General features: G+C 40.5%; 2 protein-coding genes across 2 annotated transcripts in view; both read left to right on the top strand.

The window, feature by feature from the left end:
- The window catches only part of UBE2J1 (ubiquitin-conjugating enzyme E2, J1), a 29823-nt gene extending 16807 nt beyond the window's left edge, over positions 1 to 13016 (top strand). The window contains exons 6-8 of the mRNA XM_008567212.1: positions 3336 to 3465; positions 4758 to 4877; positions 9601 to 13016. Of these exons, the coding sequence (XP_008565434.1) occupies positions 3336 to 3465; positions 4758 to 4877; positions 9601 to 9879 (529 nt within the window). The 3' untranslated portion in view covers positions 9880 to 13016. The remainder of the gene's footprint in view (positions 1 to 3335; positions 3466 to 4757; positions 4878 to 9600) is intronic.
- A 3861-nt stretch (positions 13017 to 16877) lies between these two features.
- GABRR2 (gamma-aminobutyric acid (GABA) A receptor, rho 2) overlaps positions 16878 to 27752 on the top strand; it is a gene marked incomplete at its 3' end in the record, with an annotated part of 107385 nt that continues 96510 nt past the window's right edge. Inside the window, exons 1-2 of the mRNA XM_008567222.1 lie at positions 16878 to 17114; positions 21080 to 21186. Of these exons, the coding sequence (XP_008565444.1) occupies positions 16927 to 17114; positions 21080 to 21186 (295 nt within the window). The remainder of the gene's footprint in view (positions 17115 to 21079; positions 21187 to 27752) is intronic.

Below are 27752 nucleotides of genomic sequence, written 5' to 3'. Positions count from 1 at the left end.
GCCATATATGATAAACCCACTGCCAATATCATCCTGAACAGGGAAAAGCTGAAAGCTTTTCCTTTAAGAACAGGAACTAGACCAGGATGCCCACTCTCACCACTCCTATTCAACATAGTGTTGGAAGAACTAGCCAGAGCAATCAGAGAAGAGAAGGAAATAAAGGGCATCCAGATTGGAAAAAATGAAGTCAAACTGTCCCTGTTCGTGGATGATATGATCCTATATACTGAACAGCCTAAAGCCTCTACAGAAAAACTCTTGGAGTTGATAAATGATTTCAGCAACATGATACAAAATCAACACACAAAAATCAGTAGCATTTCTAGACTCCAACATTGAATATGCAGAAAAAGAAATCAAAAAAGCTAGCCCATTTATGATAGCCACCAAAAAAATAAAATACTTAGGAATAGAGTTAACCAAGGATGTGAAAAATCTCTGCAAAGAGAACTACAAACCACTGTTGAGAGAAATTAAAGAGGACACAAGAAGATGGAAAGATACCTGATGCTCTTGGATTGGAAGAGTTAACATTGTGAAAATGTCCATATTACTCAAAGCGGTCTACAGATTCAATGCAATCCCTATCAAAATTCCAATGATATTTTTCTCAGAAATGAAAAAAACTATCCAGATGTTATATGGAATAACAAAAGACCATGCATAGCCAAAGCAATCCGGAGCAAAAAAATAAAAATAAAATAATAAAGCTGGAGGCATAACACTACCTGATTTCAAAGTATATTACAAAGCTATAATAACCAAAACAGCATGGTTCTGGCATTAAAATAGACACATAGATCCATGGAATAGAATAGAGAACCCGGAAGTCAACTCATGCACCTACAGCCATCTGATCTTTGACAAAGGCAGCAAGTCTACATACTGGGGAAGAGACTGCCTCTTCAGCAAATGGTGCTGGGAGAACTGGATAATTCATATGTAGGAGAATGAAAATAGACCTGTGTCTCTCACCCTGTACCAAAATCAACTCAAAATGGATTAAAGAATTAAATATACATCCTGAAACAATAAAATTCCTTAAAGAAAACTTAGGGGAAACACTCCAGGAAGTAGGAGTGGGTACAGACTTCATGAATATGACCTCAAAAGCACAGGCAACTAAAGGCAAAATAAACAAATGAGATTATATCAAACTAAAAAGCTTCTGCACAGCAAAAGAAACAATCAGCAGAGTCAAAAGACAACCAACAGAGTGGGAGAAAATATTTGCAAAATATACATCAGACAAAGGACTAATATCCAGAATATACAAGGAACTCAAACAACTTTACAGCAAAAAAAAAAAAAAAAAAAAACCCAATTAAAAAATGGGCAAAGGAATTGAATAGGCATTTCTCAAAGGAAGATATACAAATGGCTAACAGACACATGAAAAAATGCTCAGCATCACCCAGCATTCAGGAAATGCAAATCAAAACCACTTTGAGATACTATCTCACTCCCTTCAGGATGGCTAATATCCAAAACACTGAGAATGATAAATGCTGGAGAGGTTGTGGAGAAAAAGGAACTCTCATATACTGTTGGTGGGACTGCAAAATGGTGCAGCCTTTGTGGAAAATGGTATGGAGGTTCCTCAAACAATTACAGATAGATCTATCATATGACCCAGCTATTGCACTGCTGGGAATATACCCAGAGGAATGGAAATCATTGTGTCGAAGGCATACCTATACTCCAGAGTTTATTGCAGCACTATTTACAATAGCCAAGAGTTGGAACCAGCCCAAATGTCCATCATCAGATGAGTGGATACAGAAAATGTGGTATATCTACACAATGGAATACTACTCTGCTATAAAAAGAATGAAATACTACCATTTGCAACAACATGCATGGACTTAGAGAAAATTATATTAAGTGAAACAAGTCAGGCACAGAAAGAGAAATACCACATGTTCTCACTTATTTATGGGAGCTAAAAATAAACAAACACACAAATAAAGGGTGGGGGGAAGAAGAAACAACAATCACAACAATTCCTTGGACTTGTTAAGACAAGTGAATAGATATGATGTAGTGGGGAGGGGAGGGGAGAGAGGAAGCGGGGAAAGAGTAATGGGTAAAGGGTCACGAAAATCAACCACAATGTATACTGAGAAATTAAAATAAAATAATAAAATAACAAAACAAAAAACTAGGTCCAAAATAAAAAATGATTTTGCATTCAGCCATGGTGGCATACTATCCCGTGGACAAACTAATGCATTCAAAATAAATACTGTCTTTTAAGTTTCATTTGACTTCTCAGTTAAAAGTGAATACACTTTAAGGCAAATAATTTGTATGTGACCAATTTTCAAAGGGATATGGACAACAGAGCTTCTTCTGGTGAAACAAAAAAAATCAATAAGTACTAAATTTATGCTACTTTTACGTATTCTTTGTATATATATGCTATTTCATAAATTTAAATACCATGTACTTGAAGACCTAAGTCTTTGGAATTATATTGAACTAGAATTACTATTAAAAAAAACAACTTTGAAACAAGAAGTTCAGCAATATAACTATATATCTCTACATATTATGCATATTTACTTCCAGTCATTCAAATCCTCATAGCACTCTTGTGAACTTTAGGGAAGTTTTGGCTTTATCTGGAATACAAAGAGGAAAATGGAAAAGTAAATATATGTTAGGAAATAGTCTAATTAACAGGTTTATCTTGAGTCTCTACTTAATATAATCAGTGATAAATTCAGTATTTGTATTTTCCACACGCTCTCCCAGGTCTTCCAAGTTGTACTGCTATTTAGATGAATATGATTTGTGAATTTTTTTTCTAGAAATATCTGTATTTATAATACTAAAAATATCTATTTTTTATTGGCTTCTTTATTGCTTTATATATGAGGATTCTTTAAAAAGTTCATGGAAGAATACATATTACTGTTTAATTCCATTTTTCCATGAACTTTTTAAAGTATCCTTGTATGTTTCTGCTAGAAGATAATTTGAGCTTTATAATGCACTTTTTTCACAGGTTTAAAATAGGCTGTTATATGTGATCTTGAGGACAGTGTGATAGATTACTTATATGTTTTGTCATTCTGTAGATCTATAGCTTATTTTTCTTTAGGAAGTTTATTGAAAAAAATGGAATCTAAGCCCTGGATTTTTTTATAGTCTCAGACTATAATTATTACCTTAATTGTCTAATTTATAGCACGTGAATGAATGTGATGTGGAACTGTCTAGTGTTCTTTTCTTTTAAATTTAATCATTCAGTATTTGAGTGTTTCTATAAGAGGGAATTAATATTCAATTATTTGTTTTATATTCATAAAAAAATTGTTTCCTACCAGATCACAAGATTTTTGTTGTGAAGGGTGTGGCTCTGCCATGAAGGATGTCTTGTTGCCTTTAAAATCTGGAAGTGATTCAAGCCAGGCTGACCAAGAAGCCAAGGAACTGGCTAGACAAATCAGTTTTAAGGTATTGTAAATTTCTAAATAAATTCTAATTATGAAGCATTTTGTTTACTGCTGAATTCAGGATAGAAAGAAAAGCAATATAGTTCTATTTCAGTAAGGTTTTGCAAATGATTTTTTTATTACAAAACTTATAATCTTACATTCACAAAGACACTACAGCATAATGGGTAAAGCTCAGACTCTGCTATATAATGCCAGGGTTCCAGTCCCAACTTTGCTACTTATTGTTAGTACGATGTTAGACATATTACTTAACCACTTTGTGCCTTTTTCTCATCTGTAGATACTAATGATACCTATCTTGTAGAATTGTTGTGAGGATTGAGTTAATATATGTAATACATGTATTGCATTTAGAACTGTTTCTGGTGCTTAATAAATTCTAGCTACTATTGTAGAAAATATAAATAAGCAATAAGAAGAAAATGACAATCATCCATAATCCCATCCTCAAGAAATAACTATTGTTAATGTTTTGCCATATTTCCCTTATATCCCCTTATTCTGCATATGTTTTGCTCAAACATGGATTATATAGTATTTGAATACTTTGAGTGGTCACACCCATATTAATGGAATTTAATTAGCTCCACACAGAAAATGTCAATCTGTATTAAGCAACATGTACCCTCTCCATCTTCTCCTCTTCTCTGTATCCTGACTGTCTTTCTAGGTCCGGTTCTTGGAAGTTTTTCCTTCTATTTTATTGCAGTGCCTGGAAGAGGATGTGTTCAATAAATGTTGGTTATTTTCTTCCTTCTGAGGACTCCTGTTACACTTAAAGTTGCTTCTCTGAAAATCTTAGGGCCAGATGTGTTTTGTACAGCAGAATTTTTCAAATTGGAAAAAATATTTTACATGTACTGTATGTAAACCACAGTAGAATCTGGGACGTCATCTCAGAATCAGATTTGTTAATATTTCCTCAGCAAACACCAATGTTGGATAAAGACTGTGAACAGCCTCACATCAGTTCATGTCAGGCTTTGCCTAAAATTTACCAGAAAAACTTTATTTAGAGCTTTTTAGAATTGTGGATTGTGAACCATGGGTGTTGGTTTTATCCCTTCCAAGTAAGAGCTCCTTGAGAACAGGGATTGTTTATGCCTTTTCCTGTAATACCTAGCACAGTGCTGGACACATGAGTGTTCAATGCTAACTGATTGATGGTAGATGTTAAAAACTAGCAGGTAAATCCAAGAGAGGGAATGTAGTAGGTTGTGGGTTATTCCATTTTCTTTATTCTGTGTGTTTCCTGTTTTAACACTGCTTTTGGATGTATCTTGTTTATAGGCAGAAGTCAATTCAACTGGAAAGACTATTGCTGAGTCAGACTTAAACCACTCTTTTTCACTAAATGATTTACAAGATGATATACCTACAACATTCCAGGGTGCTACTGCCAGTACGTCGGTATGGCTCTTGTCTTTTCATATATATGTATATCTATATTATTACCATTATTTGTAAAAGGAGGAGAAGATCCCTAGATCAAATATCTGAAAATTTTGATTCTCCTAAGAATTAGATTCTAGCCCAGCTATTCCTCTAATGAATTATATTATCTTGAGCAAGTTATTCATACTTTGAGGGCCTCTGGTTTCTTTTTTCTTAAATGGGGCTGGACTAAATAATTTTTAAGTCATATTCTCCGTCCATAATTCTCTGAAAAGTTAGTTTAAGTATAGTGCTAGACTCTGAACAAAACAAAATATACGTATGTTAGCCACTTTCTAAATAGCATATTTGGCAGGTTCGTTAAGTGCATTAAGGCACCAACTTAATAAAGACCTGGAGCCAAAAATTTGCCTTAGACTTGCTCTGTCCAATACAGTAGCCACTAGCCATATGTGGCTGTCTAAATGTAAATTTTTTAATAAAAATTGAATGAAGTAAAAAAATTCAGTTTCTCAGTCAATCTAGCCACATTTCGAGTGCTCCATAGCCACAGTTGACTAGTGGCTGTCAGATTACACCATGTAGATATAGAATAGTACCTATCATTGCAAAATTCTATTGGACAGTGCTACCTTGCACATAGTAAGTGTCCAGTAAATAACGAATGAAAGAATGAATGAATGGTATGGGTAGTGTTAATTGTGCCCTGACCTATTGTCTAAAAATTTTGGTGAACCTAGATGATCAGAGAGATATATTAAAAAAAAATGACTGTATCAGTGCTAAATTAATAGATATGGAGAAAAACAATGACTTTCTGTATATAAAAGGTGAACTGTCTTTTGGTGTCTTTTTGGTAACAGATTGTTAAGTAGCCACATATCATTTTTTTTTCCAGTTTATAGAAGACTTCAATGGGTCAGGAAAATTGAAATAGAAACTGGGCATGAACTGTCTTTTGGTGTCTTTTTGGTAACAGATTGTTAAGTAGCCACATATCATTTTTTTTTTCCAGTTTATAGAAGACTTCAATGGGTCAGGAAAATTGAAATAGAAACTGGGCAAATATAGACTTGCCCTTTACCTGGGAATAACTTCATATATAGTGGGACTGAATAGTCTTGAGTGGGTCTCTCCTACTGAGAGTCAGCTGGGCAGAGAAAAGTAGGTTGAAGAAGAACAGGGGAGAGGGTGCTGTAAAGGAAGTAAGTACTAAGTAGCAGGACTGAAGATGGAGGTATATAAGAAAAAAGTGTATGTAGATGAGTTTAAATTGTTTTTATGTGATCCCATTCTAATTTTATGAATTGCAGAGGAATATAATGAATTAATTTTAAAGTCAGTGTATGTTTTAGTATATATTTGAAATATTAAAGCAAATTTCCAATTACTTTTCACCTTTAGCATTCCAATTGTTTCTTATTTCATAAATAGTTTTTTAAAAAATAGAACCATTCTGTTACAAAGAGGAGGGTGGTAACCTTGTTTTTCACCTATTAGGACAATTTTTCTAGTATTTGTGTTGTATTTAAATCTGTCTTTTGTGTATTTTAAATCTATGTCAAGTCCCTTTGTTACATATTCCAGTTATAACAACTGTAATTTATCTCACTTCCCAGAATGTAAGTTCCTTGAGGGTCAGGACTGTCTTTTAACTTTTCCATTTTTATCTCCAGTGCCTGGCTTAGTACCTCCTATATAGTAGGTGGTCAATACATATTTGTTGATTGGATGAATGAATCTTAGGATTGGCACTTTTGAAAAATATTTGGAACACGGTTAAAGAAACCAAGAAGTTTAAGTAAATTAGAGTGTACAAACAATAATATTATTTAGTAGTATTTTCCATTTTGATTTTAATGTTCATAGAACTTAGAATTCTTTTTTATAGATATAGGTCATTAATTGAGACCAATTTTGGTTAAAATACCAATAAGCAATAAATTGTCTACAATTACAATTAAGCTTTAAATACATTTACATATAAACTATCTCAGAATGTGATTATATAATTTGACCACTATGGAAGTGACTGTAACCTGGTTTTGGCTAGGTGTGGCTGCTTTGCATGCAAGTGTACGATAAATTCCCTGAGACCTTATACATCAAATCCCAGATAAGCTAGGTTTTTTTTAGCCTTGAGGGGGGTGAGAGATTGCCAGAAGTCTAAATACAGCAGATAACATCAGGCCATCTGTTGCTTTTTGATGCAGATTTTTTAGCTATGTAGAAATTGGAAAAATACTGATGGTTGTTTTATGTTCTTTCAGTCTATCAGATTTTCTCCTCTTCCCAGGGATTGAGGTTCTGAATAAGCCATTACATTTTGCATTAAAAAACAAAAACAAAACTCTCTTACAGATGTTGGTTATTCTAGGTTATTATAGAAAAATTGATACAGTATGTATTACTAGGGACTTAACTACGAGTATGATTGTTTTAAATAGGAAACATTTTAGAATTTTATAATGTCAAGGCACTAGATTTTAGTCAGTGACATCCAAAAGGCATCTGAAACATAGGAACCTAATTAAAACATTATATCTATCTAAATATTTCCATTAAGTATATATACTAAAATATCATCTAGAGTTTATGTTTTAAGGAATTGGTTTTCTAAACATATTAATCATACTAATAAGGGACTGAAAAGCTGTCCTAAGTAAAATCACAAGTTTTTTTTTAAAACCTAAATCTAGATGCCTCCAAAGGGATGTACTCATAGTAACAATATTAATAATAACTAACATTTAATAAGCAATTGTGTGTCCTAAGCACTTTCTATCATTATCTCATTTAATCCTCACAATGCCAAATTGGATGTTATTCTCACTGCACAGATGAGAGAGCTAAGTCTTAGATTAAATAACTTGCTTAAGGTCACACATCTACTAAGGGGAAAAGCCAGCCTAGTAATGATAAGTTTCCTGCTTTGGTCAGGCTTATGGGCAGAATAATGTTCTCTTCTCAAACTAATTGAAAAAATAACGTGTATTAAATAAAAGCTTTAATTTGAGTCAATCTCTTGTGCTAGTTTCTGGATTGATAGCACCATCATGTTTTTTTATTTTCCTCAAGATCCCATTTTTCCTTTATTTCTTGAGTACTTTAGCTCTATTAAACGCTTTTATCATTTTGGCTGAACAATAGAAAGAATGGGAGATTTCAAATGGAATGTTTCTATATTGGCTGCCATAACTCATTACAATTCAGTGAGTATTTATTAACTCATTGTATGATGCCAGTGATGATGTATGACTTCATATAATGCTGCAGCTTTGTGTGTCTGCTCTCTTCGGTGAGCAGATTGCTCCTAGGAGTCCTGGATTATGGAAGTCCACGTTCATGCAACTCTAATTCAGTATCAGCACTAACTTTTATTTATAACTCAAAGTCAGTAGTTCCTTTCTACCTCTGTATTATGGGTCACTACATTTCAGTGATTTCAGAGTATTTAAGCTTTTAATGTTGAGATGAATGTCAGATTTAAAATGGAAATTCATCTGCAGGTAAATTAGATTAGCAGTTTCCTCCCTGAATGTTTATAGCTGTTGCCAACACAGAGCACATCCTCTTACCTTTTAAAATTATTTGAATTACATTTTTTATTCTTTTTCTTCCAAATATTTAAATTTTCTCTAATGAAAAGTATTTTAAATGTTTTATACTTAATCAATTTTAAGCTGTTTTGAGTAAAGCATGCATTCTTTATTTTTTGTTAGAAAGAATGTGGATTGGCATAATGTAAAATCAATATACAGGTTGCTTTCAGTAAAAAAAAATCAAAGGACATTGTGTTTGTAGAGGTAGAGTTAAGATGTCTACATAAATAAAATGGAATTTATGTTTTGTAGAGTGTCCCTGAATATGCCATTACCATTTTTTCTTATTTATAAATCATATTTAAGATTTTGAGTCACTCGATATCACGTGTTTATGCTTTGGCTGACCAGTTGAAGTAATAGAAAGCAGTTGTCATCCAGGGCTTAATGGGGAGCAACCAGTGTACCAAAACAGAGGATACATTGAGTCCCACAGGACGTACTCCAGATTTTTCTCAGCACATACCTAGGGAACTCTTGACAGCATAAAGTATTCAATATTAAGTAAAACATGCTTCTGGACTTGTGTTCAATTCAACTGACAGGAATTGAAAGAAAGGATAAGCCTGGTTTGAAAACCACACCTAATTCTTACAACAATATTGCTGTGAAGAATGTACAGTTTGAAGTTATTTCTTATGCTCTGTGATTGTTGGTGGAAGCCTGTTGATACAGTAAGATGGTATCTGGGAAAAGCCCAGTTCATGAAAGGCACACTGTTGAGAGTTGCCTGTTTTGCCATTTAGAATGGCTAATTTTCAAGCTGAAAGTGGAAATAAAATTGCTTCCCTCTTTGAATCTACTGAGAGAAGGGAAGTACTCAGGTGCTTAGCAGATACTACTTGAGTTGCATCTGAGGGAGAGTAGAAAGCCATCTACGGAGCATATGGGTAAACTTTTAACTAATCTTATCTGTTGTTGGTAAATTCCTCCTCTACTTACTGGGTACTCAGTAAGTTGTGTTGCTGTTTTATTCAGGAGGGTGAGGTATTAGTCTCAGCATTCAGGTAATTCTATGTAGTTTTGCCTTTAGTCATATTTAGGACTCTGTGATTCTGCGTGTTCTTGACTAGATAACAAATATATATACAAATTTTCTTTGCCAATTTCAAACAATATTTCTTAAAATTTCCTAGTATGGAGTCCAGAATCCCTCAGCAGCATCCCTTCAACAACCTACCCAACCTGTAGCTAAGAATACCTCCATGAGCCCTCGACAGCGCCGGGCCCAGCAGCAGAGTCAGAGAAGGTCATCTACTTCACCAGATGGAATCCAGGGCCAGCAGCCAAGAGCCAACCACACCGATCATGGTGGATCAGCTGTATTGATTGTCATCCTGACTTTGGCATTGGCAGCTCTTATATTCCGACGAATATATCTGGCCAATGAGTACATATTTGACTTTGAGTTATAATATTGTTTTGTGACTTAAGAGCTGTGACTCAGCTGTTTCATTAAACATTCTGCATTGGGTATAATCTAAGAATTGTTTACAAAAAGATTATTTTGTATCTACCCTTCATTCCTTTTTTGATCCTTATAAATTTAGTATAAATATAGCTAGATGTTCAGGCAATGTCCAGCAGTGTGTCCTGTTTAGTTTAAGGGACCGGAAGTCAAAGTTCCTTGTCTCACTCTTTGATCTGCTTTATAGGGAAATAACATTGTTGTTTCTCATGCCTCAGCTTCTTTTTATGTAAAATTGTGATACTCTTCTGTATAGCCCTTTGAAATTTTCGGATAAAAGATGGTGTTTTAAATTCCAATGAATATTACCAGTTACTCAATACCATTTATTGAGTACTCTGTTTCTACTTATGTAGAATGATATAGGAACAGAAGAGTTGAAAAGGGAAAGCAAAACTCCTCTAGTAGCTTCCTCAAAATGTCATTCATAAAAGATACACTGGGATTGCCCATTCTATGCCTTTGTTTGTGTCCTAAATATTCTTCAGAAAAAAAAATTTTATTTCTGTCAAACATTTATGAGCAAGTGAAATCACATTTTTGTTATTGGATGTTACTTGAAGAGGGAGTAATTTGTAACCACTTTGATATGCCGTTACTATCCCCCTCTCTATGATATGCACACAAACTTAAAAAGAAAAAACTGTCCTCCATAGATCTTTATTTTAAGGAAGAAAGGGTGCAAGCCAGGAAATTGCTTGATTTTCTTCTGAAACTTAAGTGAGAGTATCTTAAGATTTGAATGTTTGCTCTGCTTTGAATTGTATTATCTTTTGAGATGTATTATATGCCTAACTTTGCAATCACTATAAATTTTAATTATTCCGAGAATATGCATAATGTCGAAATATTTCATGTACCATTTTAATAGAAAAGCTCAGGGCCCAATTAACAGTGGTAGAAGTCAGAAAAACATTTACTTAGAAATGTCCACCTAATCAAAGCCCAAAAAGGAGTTTTCAGTGGAAAAATCAATGTATAACTTTGCGCTAGCTAGCTCCACAGACGCTAGTAGATAATGTTATTATTTTAATGCCTGGTGAGACTATATAATCACAGTAAGACTTTCCCTTCAGTGTGTTCAGTTAGCAGCACTGAGGATGTTGTTAATGAAGATTTAATCTTTAAATACAGGCAGTCCCCAGCTTTCAAATAGGTTATGCTCTAAAAGAGCATTTGTAAGTTAATTTTTAACGTTGTAAGTGGTATTTAGGTTCTATACCAGTCCACCAAAGTTAGCCCATATGTATCTTGAATAGTTTGGGGGAGAGTATTCATAAAGTCCTTATGTGTTTTTAACTAAAATTATGGGCAAGATAGAAACAATTTATAAAATCATTTAAAAGGCAAATTTAATTTTACTCCTGTTATGGGACTTTGGTTCTATTAAACATCAGACACAATTTCTGTTTTCATTTGATAGACAGTTTTCCTTTATGTCTGCATCTAGAATAAGAACATATTGTATACTATTATATAATACAGAGTTGTCTTAACCTTTAATAAATTAGCATTTTAAAGATGTTTACAGATTGTTTCTGTTACATCTATAGCTGAAGTTGGTAAAGTCTAAAAAGCCCAAGGACTTTATGAAGACCTCCTATGTCAGGAAAATTATAGGTTACCATTTTATAACTTTATTTTCATGAGAAAATACATTCTGAAGTCTTGGTTTGGAATACAAGACACTAGAAATGTTGGTTCAGTGGTCAGTGGCCTCCCAGCAAGTAGGCACTGACCCAGCTGGGAAGGCCAGCTAGCATTCTTGCCTGAGAAGAAATCCCCACACCCTCAGCCTATGCTGAGATTAATTGTGTGCTAAGAACAATCTTCCCGTCTATTTCCTCTCAGTCACACTTGAGCCAGCCTCTGGGTCTATGTGACCATGGGGTGTACCTATACTTTAAGAGTAAGCCAAGAAGATTTTGCATCATGCAGATCCTCCTCTATCTGACCTGCCTCTCTTCCCTCATTCATCAACTAACTGGCCACCTGCTTATGTGTGTTGGGATTTTTTAGCCCTTGATGCATACATCTGAAAGTGGCACATTTTGCTCCTTCCATTTCATCTCAGCTGTGCCCCCCAAAATCCTTAATTGTCGGTCTGACCCCCATGTGGGGTTAATGAGCAAAATTGTTCTTTGGGGCTTTTCTTACCCAAACCCCACTAAAGGGCCTCTTCGGAAAAGTCCCACTTTTCTTTTAAAAGTTCCACTTTTTTTTTTTTTTTTTCATGGCTGGCTGGTACAGGCATCTGAACCCTTGATCTTGGTGTTATCAGCACCAGGCTCCATGTAGTGAGCAACTGGCCAGCCCTAAAACCCTACTTTAACTCCTTAGTTCCAGCATAAGGCCAGTCTCGATGTATAATCTGGTAGGTAAAGGCTTAGGACTCCTTTTTTCTCCAATCCTCAGATCTAGGTAACTCATGGCTTTTTCTTTGACCAACAGAGCACATGACTACATATCAAGGTAGTTAATATAGCATGCTTGAAAAAATATATAATGTCTGTTTCACTTCTAATTGTTTAAGCCAATGAACCTTTCAAATTGTATGTAATGTGGGCTTTGATGTAGCACTTTACATTTCCATGCTGCTTATTATTGTTTTATTCTACTGAAATAAATGAATTTCATCAAGATTCATGAAGTTTTTTAAAAACTTCAAAAAAATTGTTTATTGTTTTGATGATGGAAATATGAAATTTCGTATTTCAGGAGAATAAGAACTCTTTTTCTTATTTTTGGCTATGAATAAACTTTCTGGTATCTTGAGACCATTTTTATAGACCAGAATCAATAAACAAGTAAACCTCACATATCTGGACTTATTTGAGCAGAAACCTAGGCTGAAGTACTGAAGAGCCTATATTGTTTTGTTACCTGCAAGTTAATTTATGTAGACTGAATGCATCTGGTGAATCTGACTTTAACAAAGAGTAATGTGTACATTAATATATGTACTATTAGAGCCTTTGTGGGAGGCTGTGCATTGCTTTAAAGCTGTTTGGAATGCCTCTTGAACAGTTAGTTGCCTTCAGAGCTAGATTGAGCTGCTCAATAAAACCAGTGACTTTATTCATACCTTGTTTTTGATGAAAGGTTGTATTCTTTATGTCATCCAGTCTTGTCTCCTGTTCATTCTATCTCCTTGAACATCTCTCTTGCATCGTTCCACTTCTCTTCATGCTCACTGCCACTGCCCTAATTAGCTACTATCTCCTCTGAATTAGTACAATAATCTCCCAACAGGTCTCCAGTCTTACCCCATTCCTCACACTGCAGCCAGAGTCTTCTCAATACACAAACCTGATCCCATCTTTCCCATTGGTCTTAAGATCGGCTCAGATCCTTAACATAGGACACAAGGCTGAGTGTGACCAGAGTCCTGCCTAGCTTTCTGGCATAATCTGATCTCAGCAAATGATGCTGGGGCCTTCCCACAGCTCTGAGCATTAGCCACTGGGGCTGATCCTGCGTTCTGAGAGAACGAGCAAATGTTAAAGTTATACCATTCACTGCCTCACACCATATATAAAAATTAACTCAAAATGGATGAAAGCATTAAATATAAGAGCTAAAATTATAAGACTGTTAGAAGGACGCAGTAAATCTTTGTGATAATGGGTTAGGCCGTGGCTTCTTAGATAAGAGATCAAAAGCGCAAGCAACTAAAGAAGAAATTATATTTCATCAAAATAAAAACCTTTTATTTTAAAGAACACCATCAAGAAAATGAAAAGACAGCACAGAATGAGAGAAAACATTTGTAGAGCACACACCTGATAAGGGACTTTTGTCCGAAATATCTAAAGAATAACTTAAAATTCAATAGTAAAAAAATAAGTAACCTGATTAAAAATGGCAAAGGATTTGTATAGACATTTCTACAGAGAAGACATACAAATGGCCAATAACCACATGAAAAAGAAGTTCAACATTATTAGTCATTAGGGAAATGCACATTAAAACCACAGTGAAATAACATTTCACACTCATAAAGATGGTTGGATAAACAAGCCAGGTAACAAATGTAGGTGAGGATGTGGAGAAATTGGAACACTCACACATTGCTAGTGGGAATATGAGATAGTGCAGCCACTTTGTAAAACAGTTTGACAGTTTCTCAAAAAGTTAAAGTTACCATGTGACCCAGCAATCCCACTCCCAGGTATATATCCAAAAGAAATGAAAAGATGTTTACACACAAATTTGTACACAAATATTCATAGCAGCATTATTGTTAATAGCCAAAAAGTGGAAATTCAAATGCCCAACTGATGAATGGATAAACGTGTTATATCCATACAGTGGAATATTATTTGGTTATAAAAAGGAATGAAGTGATGATCCATGATACAACATGGATGGACCCTGAAAACATGCTGAGTGAAGCCAGATACGAGGCTGCATATTGTATGATTCCATTTATATGAAATGTCCAGAATAAGCAAATCCATAGAGACAGAAAGTAAATTGGTGGTTTCCAGGGGCCGAAGGGAAGGGGGAGTGAGGAATGATTGCTAATGGGTATGAGGTTTCTTTTGGGGGAGATGAAAATGTTCTAAAATTAGTGGTGAAAGTTGTACAACTGTGGATATGCTAAAAACCACACCTTAAAGGGATGAGTTTATGATATGTGGATGACATTTCAATAAAGTTGTGATGTAAAAACAAAAATTACAACATGCAACTGTGATTCTCTCTACCATTATGACAGTAATTGAACTATTGATAATAAGACAGCTTCAAAGAAGAAAATTGGTAGGACCTAAAATTGTATCTAGAATGCAAAAAAAAAAAAAAAAAAAAACCCAAATATTTTTTGAGAGTCAACAACACCCAAGCCCTATTCTAGGGTTCTAGCCAGTCATTATAGGCTTGTTGCAAATGGAAGAAAGGAAAAGAAAAATCTTCTGAACAGCATTTTTGGAAAAGAATTTTAATAGGTCTCTATCTTCACCACTAAATATTCAGGAGGAGTAGGACTTTATTTATTTATTTACTTATTTTATTATTATTATTTTTTTAAAAGATGACCGGTAAGGGGATCTTAACCCTTGACTTGGTGTTGTCAGCACCACACTCTCCCAAGTGAGCCATGGGCCAGCCCAGGAATAGGACTTTTAAAGAAACTCCCCTGTTAATTCTGAGAAGTGGCCAGATTTGGGAACTACTGAATTAGCCCCCATACTGAACTATTCACACTCCCAAGTGCCTGTTTAACCCATTATAATGTGGCTTGCTGCCACATCTCACAACTGAAACCATACTTACTGAAGTTAGGAACGATGTTCTGGTTGCCAGATCCAGTAAGCTGTTCTGTGCCCTCACTTTGCTTGACCTCTTCATAGCACTGACTGTTGACTACCCTCCTCCCCAAAATTCTTTGGTTTTCACAATCAACTTCTTTGCTAGTTCTTCTATGCTTTCGTTCTGGCTGCTCCATCCATCTTTAAAAAGTGTAAATTCTCCAGAATTCTATGCTTGGACCAGGACCTCTCTGTTGTGTCTGAAAGATCTCACCCTTTCCTATGGTTAAACTACCAGCACGCCCTAATGGCTCCACATCTCTTTCTCAAATCCAGACCTTTCTCCTGAGCTCCAGGCTCATGCTCCAGCTGCCTATTTGGGCATCTGGAGGTTCCACAGCACCTCAAAGTCTACAAGTCAAAATTCGTCTCATCTCCCCACCACACTTGCCACCTCTGATGGGTATCAGTTAATGGTGGCATCATCCTGGAGACCCAACTCCAGTATCACAAATCCTTGATATTGTTGATGACTTCTCGCCTTCTCTCACCTCTTCCTCTATCCAGTCACCAAATGCATTCGACTTCAGCACTGACTCGAGGATCTCATTCCCTGATCTTCCTTCCTTTTCTCCTTTCCCCTTCCCTCCCCTTAGGGCAGAACCTCATCCACTTTTGTTATTACAACTTCCCTGATCCAACTGATCCCAACTAGGAATTTCTTAAAAAATAAAGTAGATCATGTCATTCCATTTTGCTTAAAGAAATAAGAAGAGCTTTTTTGTTTTTGTTTTGTTTGTTTGATTCTTTCCTTACTACATAAGAAAACCACAATTCTGTTACACTTCTGGCTATTCCTCCTCCTGACCTCCATCTTCACCCCTCTCATTTCTACCACACCAAATTCTCCATTGCTAGACACACCAGGCAAGCAATAAGTAGTCTTTAAACACATTTTATTCTGTTCAGAAGGCTAAACATAGCCACATGTATTTTTACACTTTTAATGTGTGTAATTCAATATCCCAGGTTAGGAATCAAGCTTAACTTATGATGTTTGACTTTATACATTTTAGGGTTAAAGACTAACGTTAATTATAATGCTCATTACAGGAAGAAGAGCTTGCATAATAATGAATTCTCCTTTGGTTTATTTGGCCTTCAAAATCAAAATGTGTCCTATGATTCAATAAGATGTTTTAACTGGAAAAAACAGACGTGTATTTGGGGGGAAAGTAAGCGTTCTTGGCCACAGCAAAGTGTATTCTTTTAGATCAAGACATAAAGCAACCCTGTGAAAACAGGTCATTCATGTGTTTACTCTGCATTTCCCGAACACATTCATGTCCTCATCTCCATGTCCACCAAGTCTCTCTGCAAATCCACTCAGAATCCAGCTGACTCCCTGGTGGGTGGAACAGACTGGTTTTATGCAGCCAGAGAGATGGATTAATGATCTCAGCAAAAAGCTGGCATGTTTAAGAGATTTAATTTTTTTATATAACAGTTTTAGCCAAAGCTGTTCTAGGATTCACCGGAAGCAGAGTTTCACAGGAGAACAAACTTCTTGACTAATGGCCAATCACTAAGCACCAGGGAGGGCAAAGCCTGATGTTTGTGTCACGGCCTAGTACGCAGGGGGTGGGGGTGGGACAGGCATCAGTATCAAATAGTAAACCGGGAAGATCAGCCTTGCCAGCCAGGCCCTCACAGCCCCTCCGAGGAAGCAGCACGCTGAGTCAATGGTTAAGCCAGGGAGGATTTGCCCTGCTGCAAGTTACTGGAAAGCAGCTTGCTGCATGATAGACATCCACAAAATGCCTTATTTTACAAGACTCATTTTGTTCTTGTTTTGTCTGATGGTTCTTGTGGAAAGCAGAAAGCCCCGGAAGAAGAGATGGACAGGGCAGCTGGAAATGCCCAAGCCAAGGTAACGTCATGGCTGGGAGGGGAGGGAGGTCACCTTTCGCAGTAGCAGTAACAGCAGCAGCAGCACCATGGGACAGCTCCCCAGGAGGGCTCTGGGTTATGTCCTTATATCCTCCTATTAGAATTGGTTTTCCAGTTGGAGGTAGAGGGGGCCTCGATCTCACTGAAAGCAGCCTCTGGCTGGGCACAAATATTCTGTGTCACAAGCGCCAAGAGCAAAGCTAGGCTGGGTCAAGCCTTTCATTTCTATATCAGCCTGTGTTCAGCCAAAGCATTTTGATTTGATGCAGATAGCTGAAGACTTAGTGAGTAAAAACAATTCTTTGTGTTTCTCAGGTTGTGCTGCTTTGTGTTTTAGGATTACTTCCCATAGAGACCTTAGATGGCCTGCTAAATAATTACACTCAAGAATTTTGGGGAGAACTGTACATAGGAATTTAGCCTGAACTATTAAGAAAAATGTAACTGGGAGTTGTCCTTAAATTGTGTGATAGGGAATAACTTTATAATGGTATTGGGTTTCATTTTACTGTTTTAAATCTTAGAAAAGGTGTTTGAAATTTGCTAGATTATCAGAAATCTATGTGTGGACAACAGTGAACTCCATTTCATGATGTAATTGAGACACTTCCAAGAAATACTGGTTAAGCCCAGAATTTTCATTCAAAATCATTACATTGCAAGTAATGTAATTACTAGTAAATTTGTTTTGAACTGATGTACAAAGCATGATACTCCAGGCCTGAGGTAGATGTAAGGACTGTTAGGCATGAAGATAAAAGAAGAATTAGCAGCTAAGATACAAACACCATGAACGGGATGTTACACATCTATTTTCCAGTCTCCTATGCTGAGCGAACTAGGGGTATTGAATATAAACTAATATCTTGAAGCACATTTTCTAGGTCAGGGTCTCCAAATATTTTTGATCATGCAGTGCTATCAGTGACAATTTTTTGAAACTGCAACTCCACTATATGTACTTCTGTTTATGAATTATATACATGTACCATTATAAATGTGTATATTAAATTAAAGTTTGATTGCTTCCTTAGTTTTAGAAAAAAATAACTAAGTATATGTAAGAGTTACAGTCTCTACTTCTGGCACCCCAGTGGAGACTGCTGCTATAGGAAATGTAAATACTCTCTAGGGCCTAGTGTTACTCATCCAGAGAGCAAACACACCCAATCCTCCAGAACGGTGGGAAAGAGACACTGCTCTGGAAGGCTTACCCTGGTTACATTCCTGGAATCACAGGCTGGAAGGGACCTCAGAGGTTGTGTGGTCCAGCAATTTCCCTGAGCTCTAATTTTGGGAAATGTGAATAGGTGTTGTATGAAAAGGAGGTTCCATAGTCAAAGAAGATTGAGAAACCCAGGTTTAAACCACTTTAAACAGATGTCTTTACAGCAGAATTTCTAGAACCTTTACTATGCAAATAGGCATTGCAAGTCTTGGGGAGGGGGATAAATTATGCAGTGTTTCTCAGAAACAATAACAACAACAACAAAATCCACACTCTCTTTGGACTACCTTGTAGGATTTCTATTTCAAGGAGCACACACTGGGAAACTCCAAATCAGCTCATTTTATAGATGTGGAAGTGGTGGCCCAGAGGCAGGAGTAATTCTCAAGGTTTGCTAGTGACTTGACAAGATTACAACGTAGGTTCCTGATTTACTCAGACTGTGTCTGAAAGTGTATCTGAAATTCTGTTCTCTATGAACGATGCTGGGGTTCAGCACAAGCCCCTCGGGGATCCTCAGGGACCCCGCTCGGCAGCCTGTCATAGCACCTCCATCACTTCTCAGAAGACACACAGTCTCATTCCCAGATACATGCTTGGGCCTGGGGACAGCTTAAATATGACTTTTAGGTGTGAGGAAAATTTCTTGAAATTCATCCTATGAGGTATTAAAGTAGAAAAAGATGAACACAGGTATTCAAAGAAAATAAAATAATGATTGACCCGAGGCTGGGAAAAAAGGACAGGGAACCTGGTTCTGGCCCTTTCTGCATCCTCCAGGGTGTGCACATGGCCAGACAGTCATAGAATTTTCTCCCTGTGTAAAACTTCAGCCAAGCATCTGGCAATTTATCTTCTGAAACTACTTTTATTATTGACATACAGGGTTGAGCTATACTAATAAGTTAGAATAAAAGGACCTGACCCTTTCTGTTTATAATCTTAGAGCACTTTATCTCTTTGGGATACCTCTTTTTCTCAGAAGTCCTGTACACACACAAACACACATACATGGTCATACTCAAACACACATGCCACACACCACACACACGGTCTCTTACACACAGTCACACACACCTAGTCACTCATGTATACCACACAGTCATGCTCACACACACACGCATGCATGCACACGCACACACTGTCAGGACCTCTTCTCATAGGTAAGACTTCCCGGCGTCACCCTGGCCAAGGCACCCACATGAAACTATTATCCTGCCCAGCAGCTGATTTTCAAGAACTGGTTCTGGTTTTCTGATCCTTTGTGTCCCTCCTCACTGAGTCGGTGCTGGGGGATCTGTGTTCTCTTAGCTGCTGTTTGCTTTGCTCTGTTCTTCGTGCCCCTCAGCCTCCCGACCTTATCCCTGCTCCTCTGGCCTGCTGTCTGCCAGCCTTCTGACCACAACTGCTTGCTTTCCTGACAAGGGAGGCCCTTCTCCCTTGAGATCTGAAAAATAAACCAAACTCTGGGTGTGGGAGTCTGTCCCTTCATGGTCTCAGAGCCTGCGGTCCCCACTTCGTGTTTCCTTTCCCACTTGCCGTCTCCTCAGGACCGCCTGCCCCTGGCCAGCCTTCTCTTGGTCTGCATCATCAGTTTTGACTCTCGTCCATCTCAGAGGGTCTTGGGGTAGGAAAAGGAGCTGAGAAGTCAGGGAAAACAGGTTCAGACCCGGGTTCTGTGCTCTCGGGCCATGCGGTAGTATTTCCTGACCGTTCTGAACCTCAGTTTCTCCAACTGAAGATGGGGGTGGTGGGACCTTCCCCACTGGGGTGATGTGAGATTGGAGTGAGGTTGTGTGAAGTCCGCAGCTCGGGGCCTGCACAGAGAGGGGTGCCGTCCATGAAGGCATGGCTATTATGACTGCTATTGACGGCCAATAAATCACAACATGATGCCACCAGCCCTGCTTCCAAAGGCATAGTAAGCACATTTTCCTTCTTTTCTCCACCCCCCATCCAAAGACTGGGTGTGAGGGCCTGGGCAGGTTCTGGCTGCCCCGCCATGGGGTGGGGCTCAGGAGTCTGGGGTCTGAGGGCCAAGGCCATCTGGGTAGTGCCTGGCCATCTCCTGTGAGAGGATGGATCGAGAGCACTGGCTCATGCAAATAGCCCAAGATCTGGATCTCGGTGGCCTGTGTTATCAAACAACTGATCCCTTAAAAAAAAAAAATGAGGGACCTCAATGGGGGTGGGATTTAAATCTCCTCTCGCTCGCTGGGGTGCTGGCATTCTGGGACTTCCACTGTCCTAATCCTCCCCTAAATGGATGTGGAGCTGTGCTGACCAGGAGGATTTGCTCCCTGTGAGGCAGAGGGGCGGTGAGCAGGCTGCACTCACAGTTTAATGTCTGTGATGAGAAATTTATAAAAAGAAAAATGTATAATGCTCTTCTACCATTCCACCCAACCCCTTCCCTCCAATCATAACTTTTGCAAGACAATTAAGAGCTTGCAGAGGTAGAATGCTGTACTGCCCAAGAGGGCACCCCCTTAGGAAGGCTCTGGAGGGCCTGGTCCTCAGGTCGGCCTGCTTGGGAGGGTCTGGGGTGCTTGCTGGTCTAGGGGAGCTCAGCTCTCCCCTCCCCTGGGTTAAGAAGGAGACGGCAGGGTGGAGAAAAGCTGCCTGACAGGTAGATCCTGCAGGGAGTAATCTCCCCAAATCGTCTCCCTGGAGGCCTCAGTGGGCCGATGGAAAAACGCTTCTTACTTCTCTTTTAGCCACCTGTATAAGAAGAACCTCGATGTGACCAAACTGGGAAAAGAAAAACATCAGCCGCTTCTCAGAGTGGACAACCACGACTTCACCATGAGGCCCGCCTTTGGAGGTAGGACTGTGTCCTGCTCTGGGTGCTGGCATGGGGGGGCCTGGTCCCCAGAGCCACACTGTCTGCTTCTCTCGGCACCACCGGGATTTACCCACTGGGTCAGATGAGGCCACCTCCACTTCCTGAGTCACTTGTTTTCCACGGAGGGGAGGGGAAAGTGGTGGTGGAGACAGAAGTGGCAGAGAGGGCTGTTGACTTAAGAGGCGACTAAGCTGTTTACGGTCACAAAGGAGACTAGCCCTGCTGCTGCCAACTTTCTTCTCCGAAAACAATAAAAGCAGGCACATAGTCAGGGCACAAAGCGGCCCCTCTGCTTGGCTGCCCTGCCCAGCTGTGGATTTCTGCCTGTGAGGGGCCACCTGCTCCCCAAGGCAGCAGCGACAGAGAAGTCATCATGGGGGCCCTCGCTCACCTGCCCCCCAAGGAGCTTCGCTGCTTTGGGGGTTGGGGAGGGGAGGCATGGCCGGCAGCTGTCCTTCCCAGGAATGGGAGAAATGCCACAGGGGGCCAGTGCCTTAGTCTGTTTGGGTGGCTTCTAAACAATTGAAATTTGTTTCTCACAGTTCTGGAGGCTGGAAGTTCAAGATCAGGGTACTGACAGATTCAATGTCTTGAGAAGGCCACTTTCTGGTTCACAGATGGCACCTTCTCACTGTGTCCTCACATGATGGAAGGGACAAGGCAGCTCTCTGGGGCCTCTTTTATAAGGGCACTAATCCCATTCACAAGGGCTCCACTCCCATGACCAAATCACTTCTCGAAGGCACCACCTGCTAATACCATCGCATTGAGGGTTAGGGTTAGGACATATGCATTTTGCAGGGACACAAACATTCAAGTGAGAATAGCAGAATGCATGAGTTCTCTGGGTCAACTCCCCCCTTGTGCATGTGGGGAAACAGGCCCAGAGTATTTCAGCCAATAGCCTGTGGCCAAGACAGTGCCAGTCAGACTGGCTTCCCTTTCTCCTTCACCTCTGCCCTGGATCCTCTCTTAGGTCCTCTCATTCTCTGGGGGCAGCAGGAAGGAGTAGGGTTGACTGCAGGCAGGTCACCAATCCTTCCTGAGCCTCCGTTTGCTCGTTTATAGAATGGGGGTAGTAATCCCAATGTGTGGGGTGTTGTCCAGATTAAACGAGATAATGTATGTAAAGCCCCTGACACGTATTCCTTCTCATGCCCTCAGAGAAACCCAGCTGTCAGACATTCCTCTTGTGTATCTGTTAAGGGATTACAAAATTAATTTATCCCAGAGGCCTTTGCATTTTAAAAGCTTCCCACTAAATTCTCTGAGCTCTGGCACCTGCTAAGCAGGAGAAAAGTAGGTGGCAGATTACAGTCCCCAGACTCGAGGCTTGTGACTCTTCTCCTCCCACCCGGCAACCTGCCTTACCCCCGCCTCAGGTCGAGAGGAGGCTGCCGTATTTCTGGTAGCTCCAGTTTCCTCAGGGGCTTGCTGTGGGCGATTCTGCCAGGGAATTTTATGAAAACAAAGTTTTACTGAATAAGCGGCTTTAAAATGGCTGTGACTGCTCCAGGAAGTCTAAGCAACACATCCTCATGAGCTGGAACTCTTATCCTTCTTATGCATCATTAGTCAAGGGTCAGCTAGGTGGCTAGGAAAAACAATAACAAAACATGAGTGACAACTACCACTTTCATAGTGATTTTCTGTGCCAGGCACCTTTCTAATCAAGGTACTTACATGCATGATCTTATTTTAATCCTCTCAACAATCTATAAGGCCGATACTATTACTATCCCCAAAAGAGGCACAGAGAGGTGAAGTGACTGACCCAGGTCACACAGCTGCTGAGGTTGGGCCCTCCCTCTTGGCTGGGTCTCTTTCTTGTCCTCTACCTGCATGTTCCTCAACGCAGAGCTGAAATATCCATTAAGCAGAATAGCCCACAACATTTTTAGGGGCCCCCAAATGTTTTAATTTGAAATCCAAAGAAAAAAAATTTTTAGGTAGAAGAAATTGTCTTAACATATTCTGTTCATATATTCATCTTTATACCAACATGATTATAAAATGTTCTTTTAAATATTTTTTATAGAGGTACCCAGGTCCCTCAAAAGTCATAATGTGGCCCTGCCTCAATGCATTTTGTGGGGCAGGTGTGCGTGTCTGTGTGTGGGTGGACGATGCATTGTAACTTTCTGCTGGAGGCTGTTGCTGTCAGGGGCCTGAGCAATCACCTGGTCAACACCCTCAGTTTATAGAAGAGTCTGGGATCCAGGGGGTTAAGTGACGGGCACACAACAGCTGGGGAGCAGAACTTAGGTTTCTTCTGTGGCATCAGCTGCAAAACTGAAAGCCTTGTAAAAACTCCCCCTCTTTGGGAGAAAGCCATGAGCTAGCTCTCAGGAATGACATGTGAAATCCTGCCACATTCCCAGAAAATCTTGCTCTGAGCAGAATTGTGCAATGTGCTGCAGGTCCAGGCAGAGTGCTCCTTCCTCAAGCCAGTTCCAGCAAATAGGACTTCCTGTGCCCTGATCTCTGTATCTGCTGGGCCCATCTGTGGGGCCCTTCAGAGTGCAGAGGGTCAGGACAGTCCCTTGCCCCTTCCTGGGCAAGCTTCTGACCCTGGAGAAGGGCCCCGACTTAGGGGAAGCTGCAGAGAAAGAAGATGTCACCTCCCCCAGGTGGGATAAGACCTGAGGCTCTTACACATCACCCATCAGGATCTCAGTCATCAAAGCACAGGGTGGGGGCCACTTTTCTTTCCTTCCAACCCCTGCCCCCAGGGCAGTTGGTCATCTGAGTATCTTTGATCCCCTGTAAGGATTTCCTGGATGTCACTTAGGCAGAACAGTGGGAGGGGAGCACATAGTGAGGTTCCAGGGCTCCATGCGTCCACAAGCCCCCAAATAAGAAAGTTTACGACTTCTGGCCAAGCAGGAGAGATGGGGTCATTACAGGAGGGGGCTTTTCCACCCACTGCAGTTTCAATGATCTTTATAACCTATAATCTCTGGGAGCACCTGGCACAGAGCCAGAAGCCTTCCCTGCAGGTGCTCTTGAGGGTCCTCATCGCATCCAGCATCTCATCCAGGGGGCGGGCCACTGCCCAGGGGGCGGATGAGTCTCTGAGAGGAAGGCGACTCTGTGCAAGCAATAGGAGGTGCCCATTTCCTGAGGGCAGCCCAGACAGGTCCCTGGTTCGAAGGAGAGGCTGGGCCCAATCCACCCTGAGCACCAGCCCAGCCCAACACCCCTTCCTCCAGCACCACCACACTGAGCAGGTCATCTGAACAGAGACGTCCCGCGACAGCCTCTCGCTGTTGTGGGCTATGTCCTCAGTCCCATCTTCTCTTCCTGTTTTATTTTTCTAAGAGGGACTTTCTTGTGGATTGATGCTTAAAAATAGTTGATAGAGAGGAATTTCTCTAAGACTGTATACCCCTTGGATGACCTTTTCAGTCTGGAAAGAGAAAAGATTACAAATCTAGCCGCTTCCTAATAATCCTGGGGATCAGTTGAAACAAAAATACCTTGTCTAAGCAGCCAGCTGTCTGCTTCAGTAGTGCGCCCTGGTTAGAAGAACTTCCAGGGGCCTGGGGTTTCTCCTCCATTTGTTAAGAGAAAAGTTGCAATACTGATTTTTTTAAATTAAAATTTAATTTTTAAAAATTGTGATAAAACATTGTACACATTAAATTTATACAATTTTTTGTTTGTCAATCATACCTCAATATAGCTGGAAAAAATAAAATTGTGGTGAAATGTACATAAAATTTACCTTTCAAGCATTTTTAAGTGTACACAACACAGGGGCATGAGGTACCTTCACATTGTCGTGCAAACATCGCCACCACCCACTTCCAGAATGTTTTCATCTTCCCAAACCACAGCTCCACAGTCATTAAGCCATAACCCCATTCCCCTCTCCCCCAGCCCCTGCAAACCACCAGTATACTTTGTCTCTGTGATATTGATTATTCTAGGTACCTCACATAAGTGGAGTCATACAGTTTTTGATTGGCTTTTGTGACTGGCTTATTTCACTTAACATAATGTCTTAGAAGTTCATCCATGTTGTAGCTTGTGACAGGATTTCCTTTCTTTTTAAGGCTGAATTATATTCCATTGTATGTTTATACCACATTTTAGTTATCCACTCCTTCATTGATAAACATTCGGGTTGTTTCTACCTTTTGGCTATCATGAACAGCGTTGCTATGAACATGGGTCTACTAAGACCTGTTTGAGACTCTGCTTTCAATCCTTTTGGGTATATACCCAGAACTGGAATTGCTGGATTACATGGTAATTCTATTTTTTATTTTTTTGAGCAACTACTATACTGGTTTCCTCAGTGGCTGCTCCATTTTATATTCCCATCAGCACGGTGCTGATTCTTAATTCAAATTGTAAAGATGTGAGATCAAGGAGATGCACTATCATCATGGATTCTTTTGAAATATACCCAAGGAGTTGGTCAGAATCGTCAGGAGAACTGCTGGCAACAAAGTAGATTAGGTTCTCCAACCAACATGTTTTTTTGTTCATAAGACAAATACCTATTTTTTGAGCTTCAGCTATGTGATGGGCAGGATCCTTGGCCCTAGGGACCCAGTAGTGAGCAAGACAGACACAGTTTGGAGTTAATGCTGTAGTTGGGGATGTCACACTGAGGGCTGTGGGAAGGAAAGTTTGGGGAGCTGTTGGGATGCACAGCAGGGGCTGGTCATGGGGACCAGGGAAGGGCTGCCCAGAGGAGGAGTCTCCCTTGCCTGGGAAGCGTGCACTATTGAGTCCTTATTACATTAAATTACTTTCCATGAAATGATATATTGTTCTCAAGAAGCTAGCAGTTTACTGGGGAGACAAATAATTAAGTGCAATCAAGTATTACAGAAGCCATGCAGGGTGTCTCTTCTGATGGAGCAGGGGAAACAAGGGAGTGGTCAGCTCTGTCCAGAGGATCCCAAAAGCCTGCATTCAGAAGGTGCCACTTGCCATGAGTCTGGAAGGACACGCAGTGGGTATGATAACCCGGGGAGAAGGAAGCGTGGGGCGAAGGCGCCAGAGCAGGAAGCCGTGAAGCGTGTCAGCAAGTGGGCACGACTCTGCGTGGCTGGTCCCTCGTGTGTGCGCGCAGGCGGGGCGGGCGAGCGGGGCAGGGGCACGCAGAGAGAGAGGGCTGGCGTGGCGGCCAGCTACGGCTCTGGGAAGGCTTGGCTGAGTTTAGACTCAGCAGCACGGCCTGTGCTGAGGAATGACAGTATCTGCCTTGGCTTCAGAGAGGTCACTGTGCACCTGTGTGCAGGATGCTGGCGGGGCTAAGAATGGATGCAGGACACTGGCTGGGCACTACAGCAGTGGTCCAGAGCAGACCTGAAAAGGGAGGGATCAGAGAGACACTAAGGAAGAAGAGCCAGGTTTCGGTGTCTGACGGAATCAGAGGAACCTGGGACACCTGCTAAATGTGTGACCCGGGTGACACCATTCACTGAAATGGAGTACCTAGGAAAAGCAACTGGGAAAGGATATAGTAACAGTCAGGAAACACGTGGCGTGCTCAAGGGGGATCTGAAGAGAGTCTAGGAAAAGTGTCTTTGCAAAGGCGTGTGCAGCGTGAAGGGAAACCAAGAAGCTGCAGTGAAGCCCTGTGGGGCTGGGAAGATGGGGAGCCATTGCCAAGCTGAGGCCTGAGGGTAGAGAGGAGAAGCAGTTACCTGAACCTGGAGAAGAGCTGTAGAGCTGCAGACTTCGGGAGAGGGATGCAGGTCATAGCTGGGCAGGGAGTGATAGAGGACCACCAATTCCTCTCATTCTCCTCCTGCCTTCTGATGCCAACTGGCACCTTCACTGGCTGAACCCAGGCAGAAAGCAGAGGACAAAGACATGTTGTCAGTGGCAGCCTCAGACCCAGGCAGCAGGGGCCCTGCTCTGGCCACACAACTGCCCTCAGGCTGTGGTATCTGTGGGACCCAGGGGAGGTGCCCACTGGCTGCCCCTTCCCTTCCAGGTCACACCTGGGTGGTGGAACCCAGAATCACCTGTCCACACAGCCTGAGCCTGCTTCTCCACGTAAGCCACCCCCTAGGGGACTACAGCACACATATGCAAACAAACTCCTTGTCCTGAGAGGCAGCTAAGGGCTGGCTGTTTGGAGGGTGTGAGTGGCTTAGTTACATGGGTGGGTGCCGGAGACCAGCTCCAGTCGAGTTGGGGGTCCTTGAAAGAGGGATGAGGAAACGGCAAAAGTAAAAAACACAGGCAGAGACCTCGGTTCCTCTGAAACACGTTCTCAGCCTGCGGGCTGTCAGCACTGTGGCAACCAGAGCAGCTAAAGGAGCTGAAGCAGACTTCGGACTGGAAACAGCATTTTTATTTGTTACACAACACGGGGGGGTTAATGTGGGCATTTTAACTACATAAACCTTTAAAATTATTATTATTATTATTATTTTTTTTTTGTCTTTTTTCGGGTCCGGCAACGGATCCCAACCCTCAGTGTCGCGCCCGTACCGGACCGGGACCGGCAACGGGATCGCAACCCCCGGTGTTGCGCCCCCCCCCCCCTCAACCAACGGGCGGGAACCCGCCAATTT

Source organism: Galeopterus variegatus, unplaced genomic scaffold (genome assembly GCF_000696425.1).
Source record: "Galeopterus variegatus unplaced genomic scaffold, G_variegatus-3.0.2 Scaffold305, whole genome shotgun sequence".
In the NCBI taxonomy this organism is placed as follows: domain Eukaryota; kingdom Metazoa; phylum Chordata; class Mammalia; order Dermoptera; family Cynocephalidae; genus Galeopterus; species Galeopterus variegatus.
Note: the sequence above shows the minus strand (reverse complement) of the source record. Positions and strands in the feature narration are given on the sequence as shown.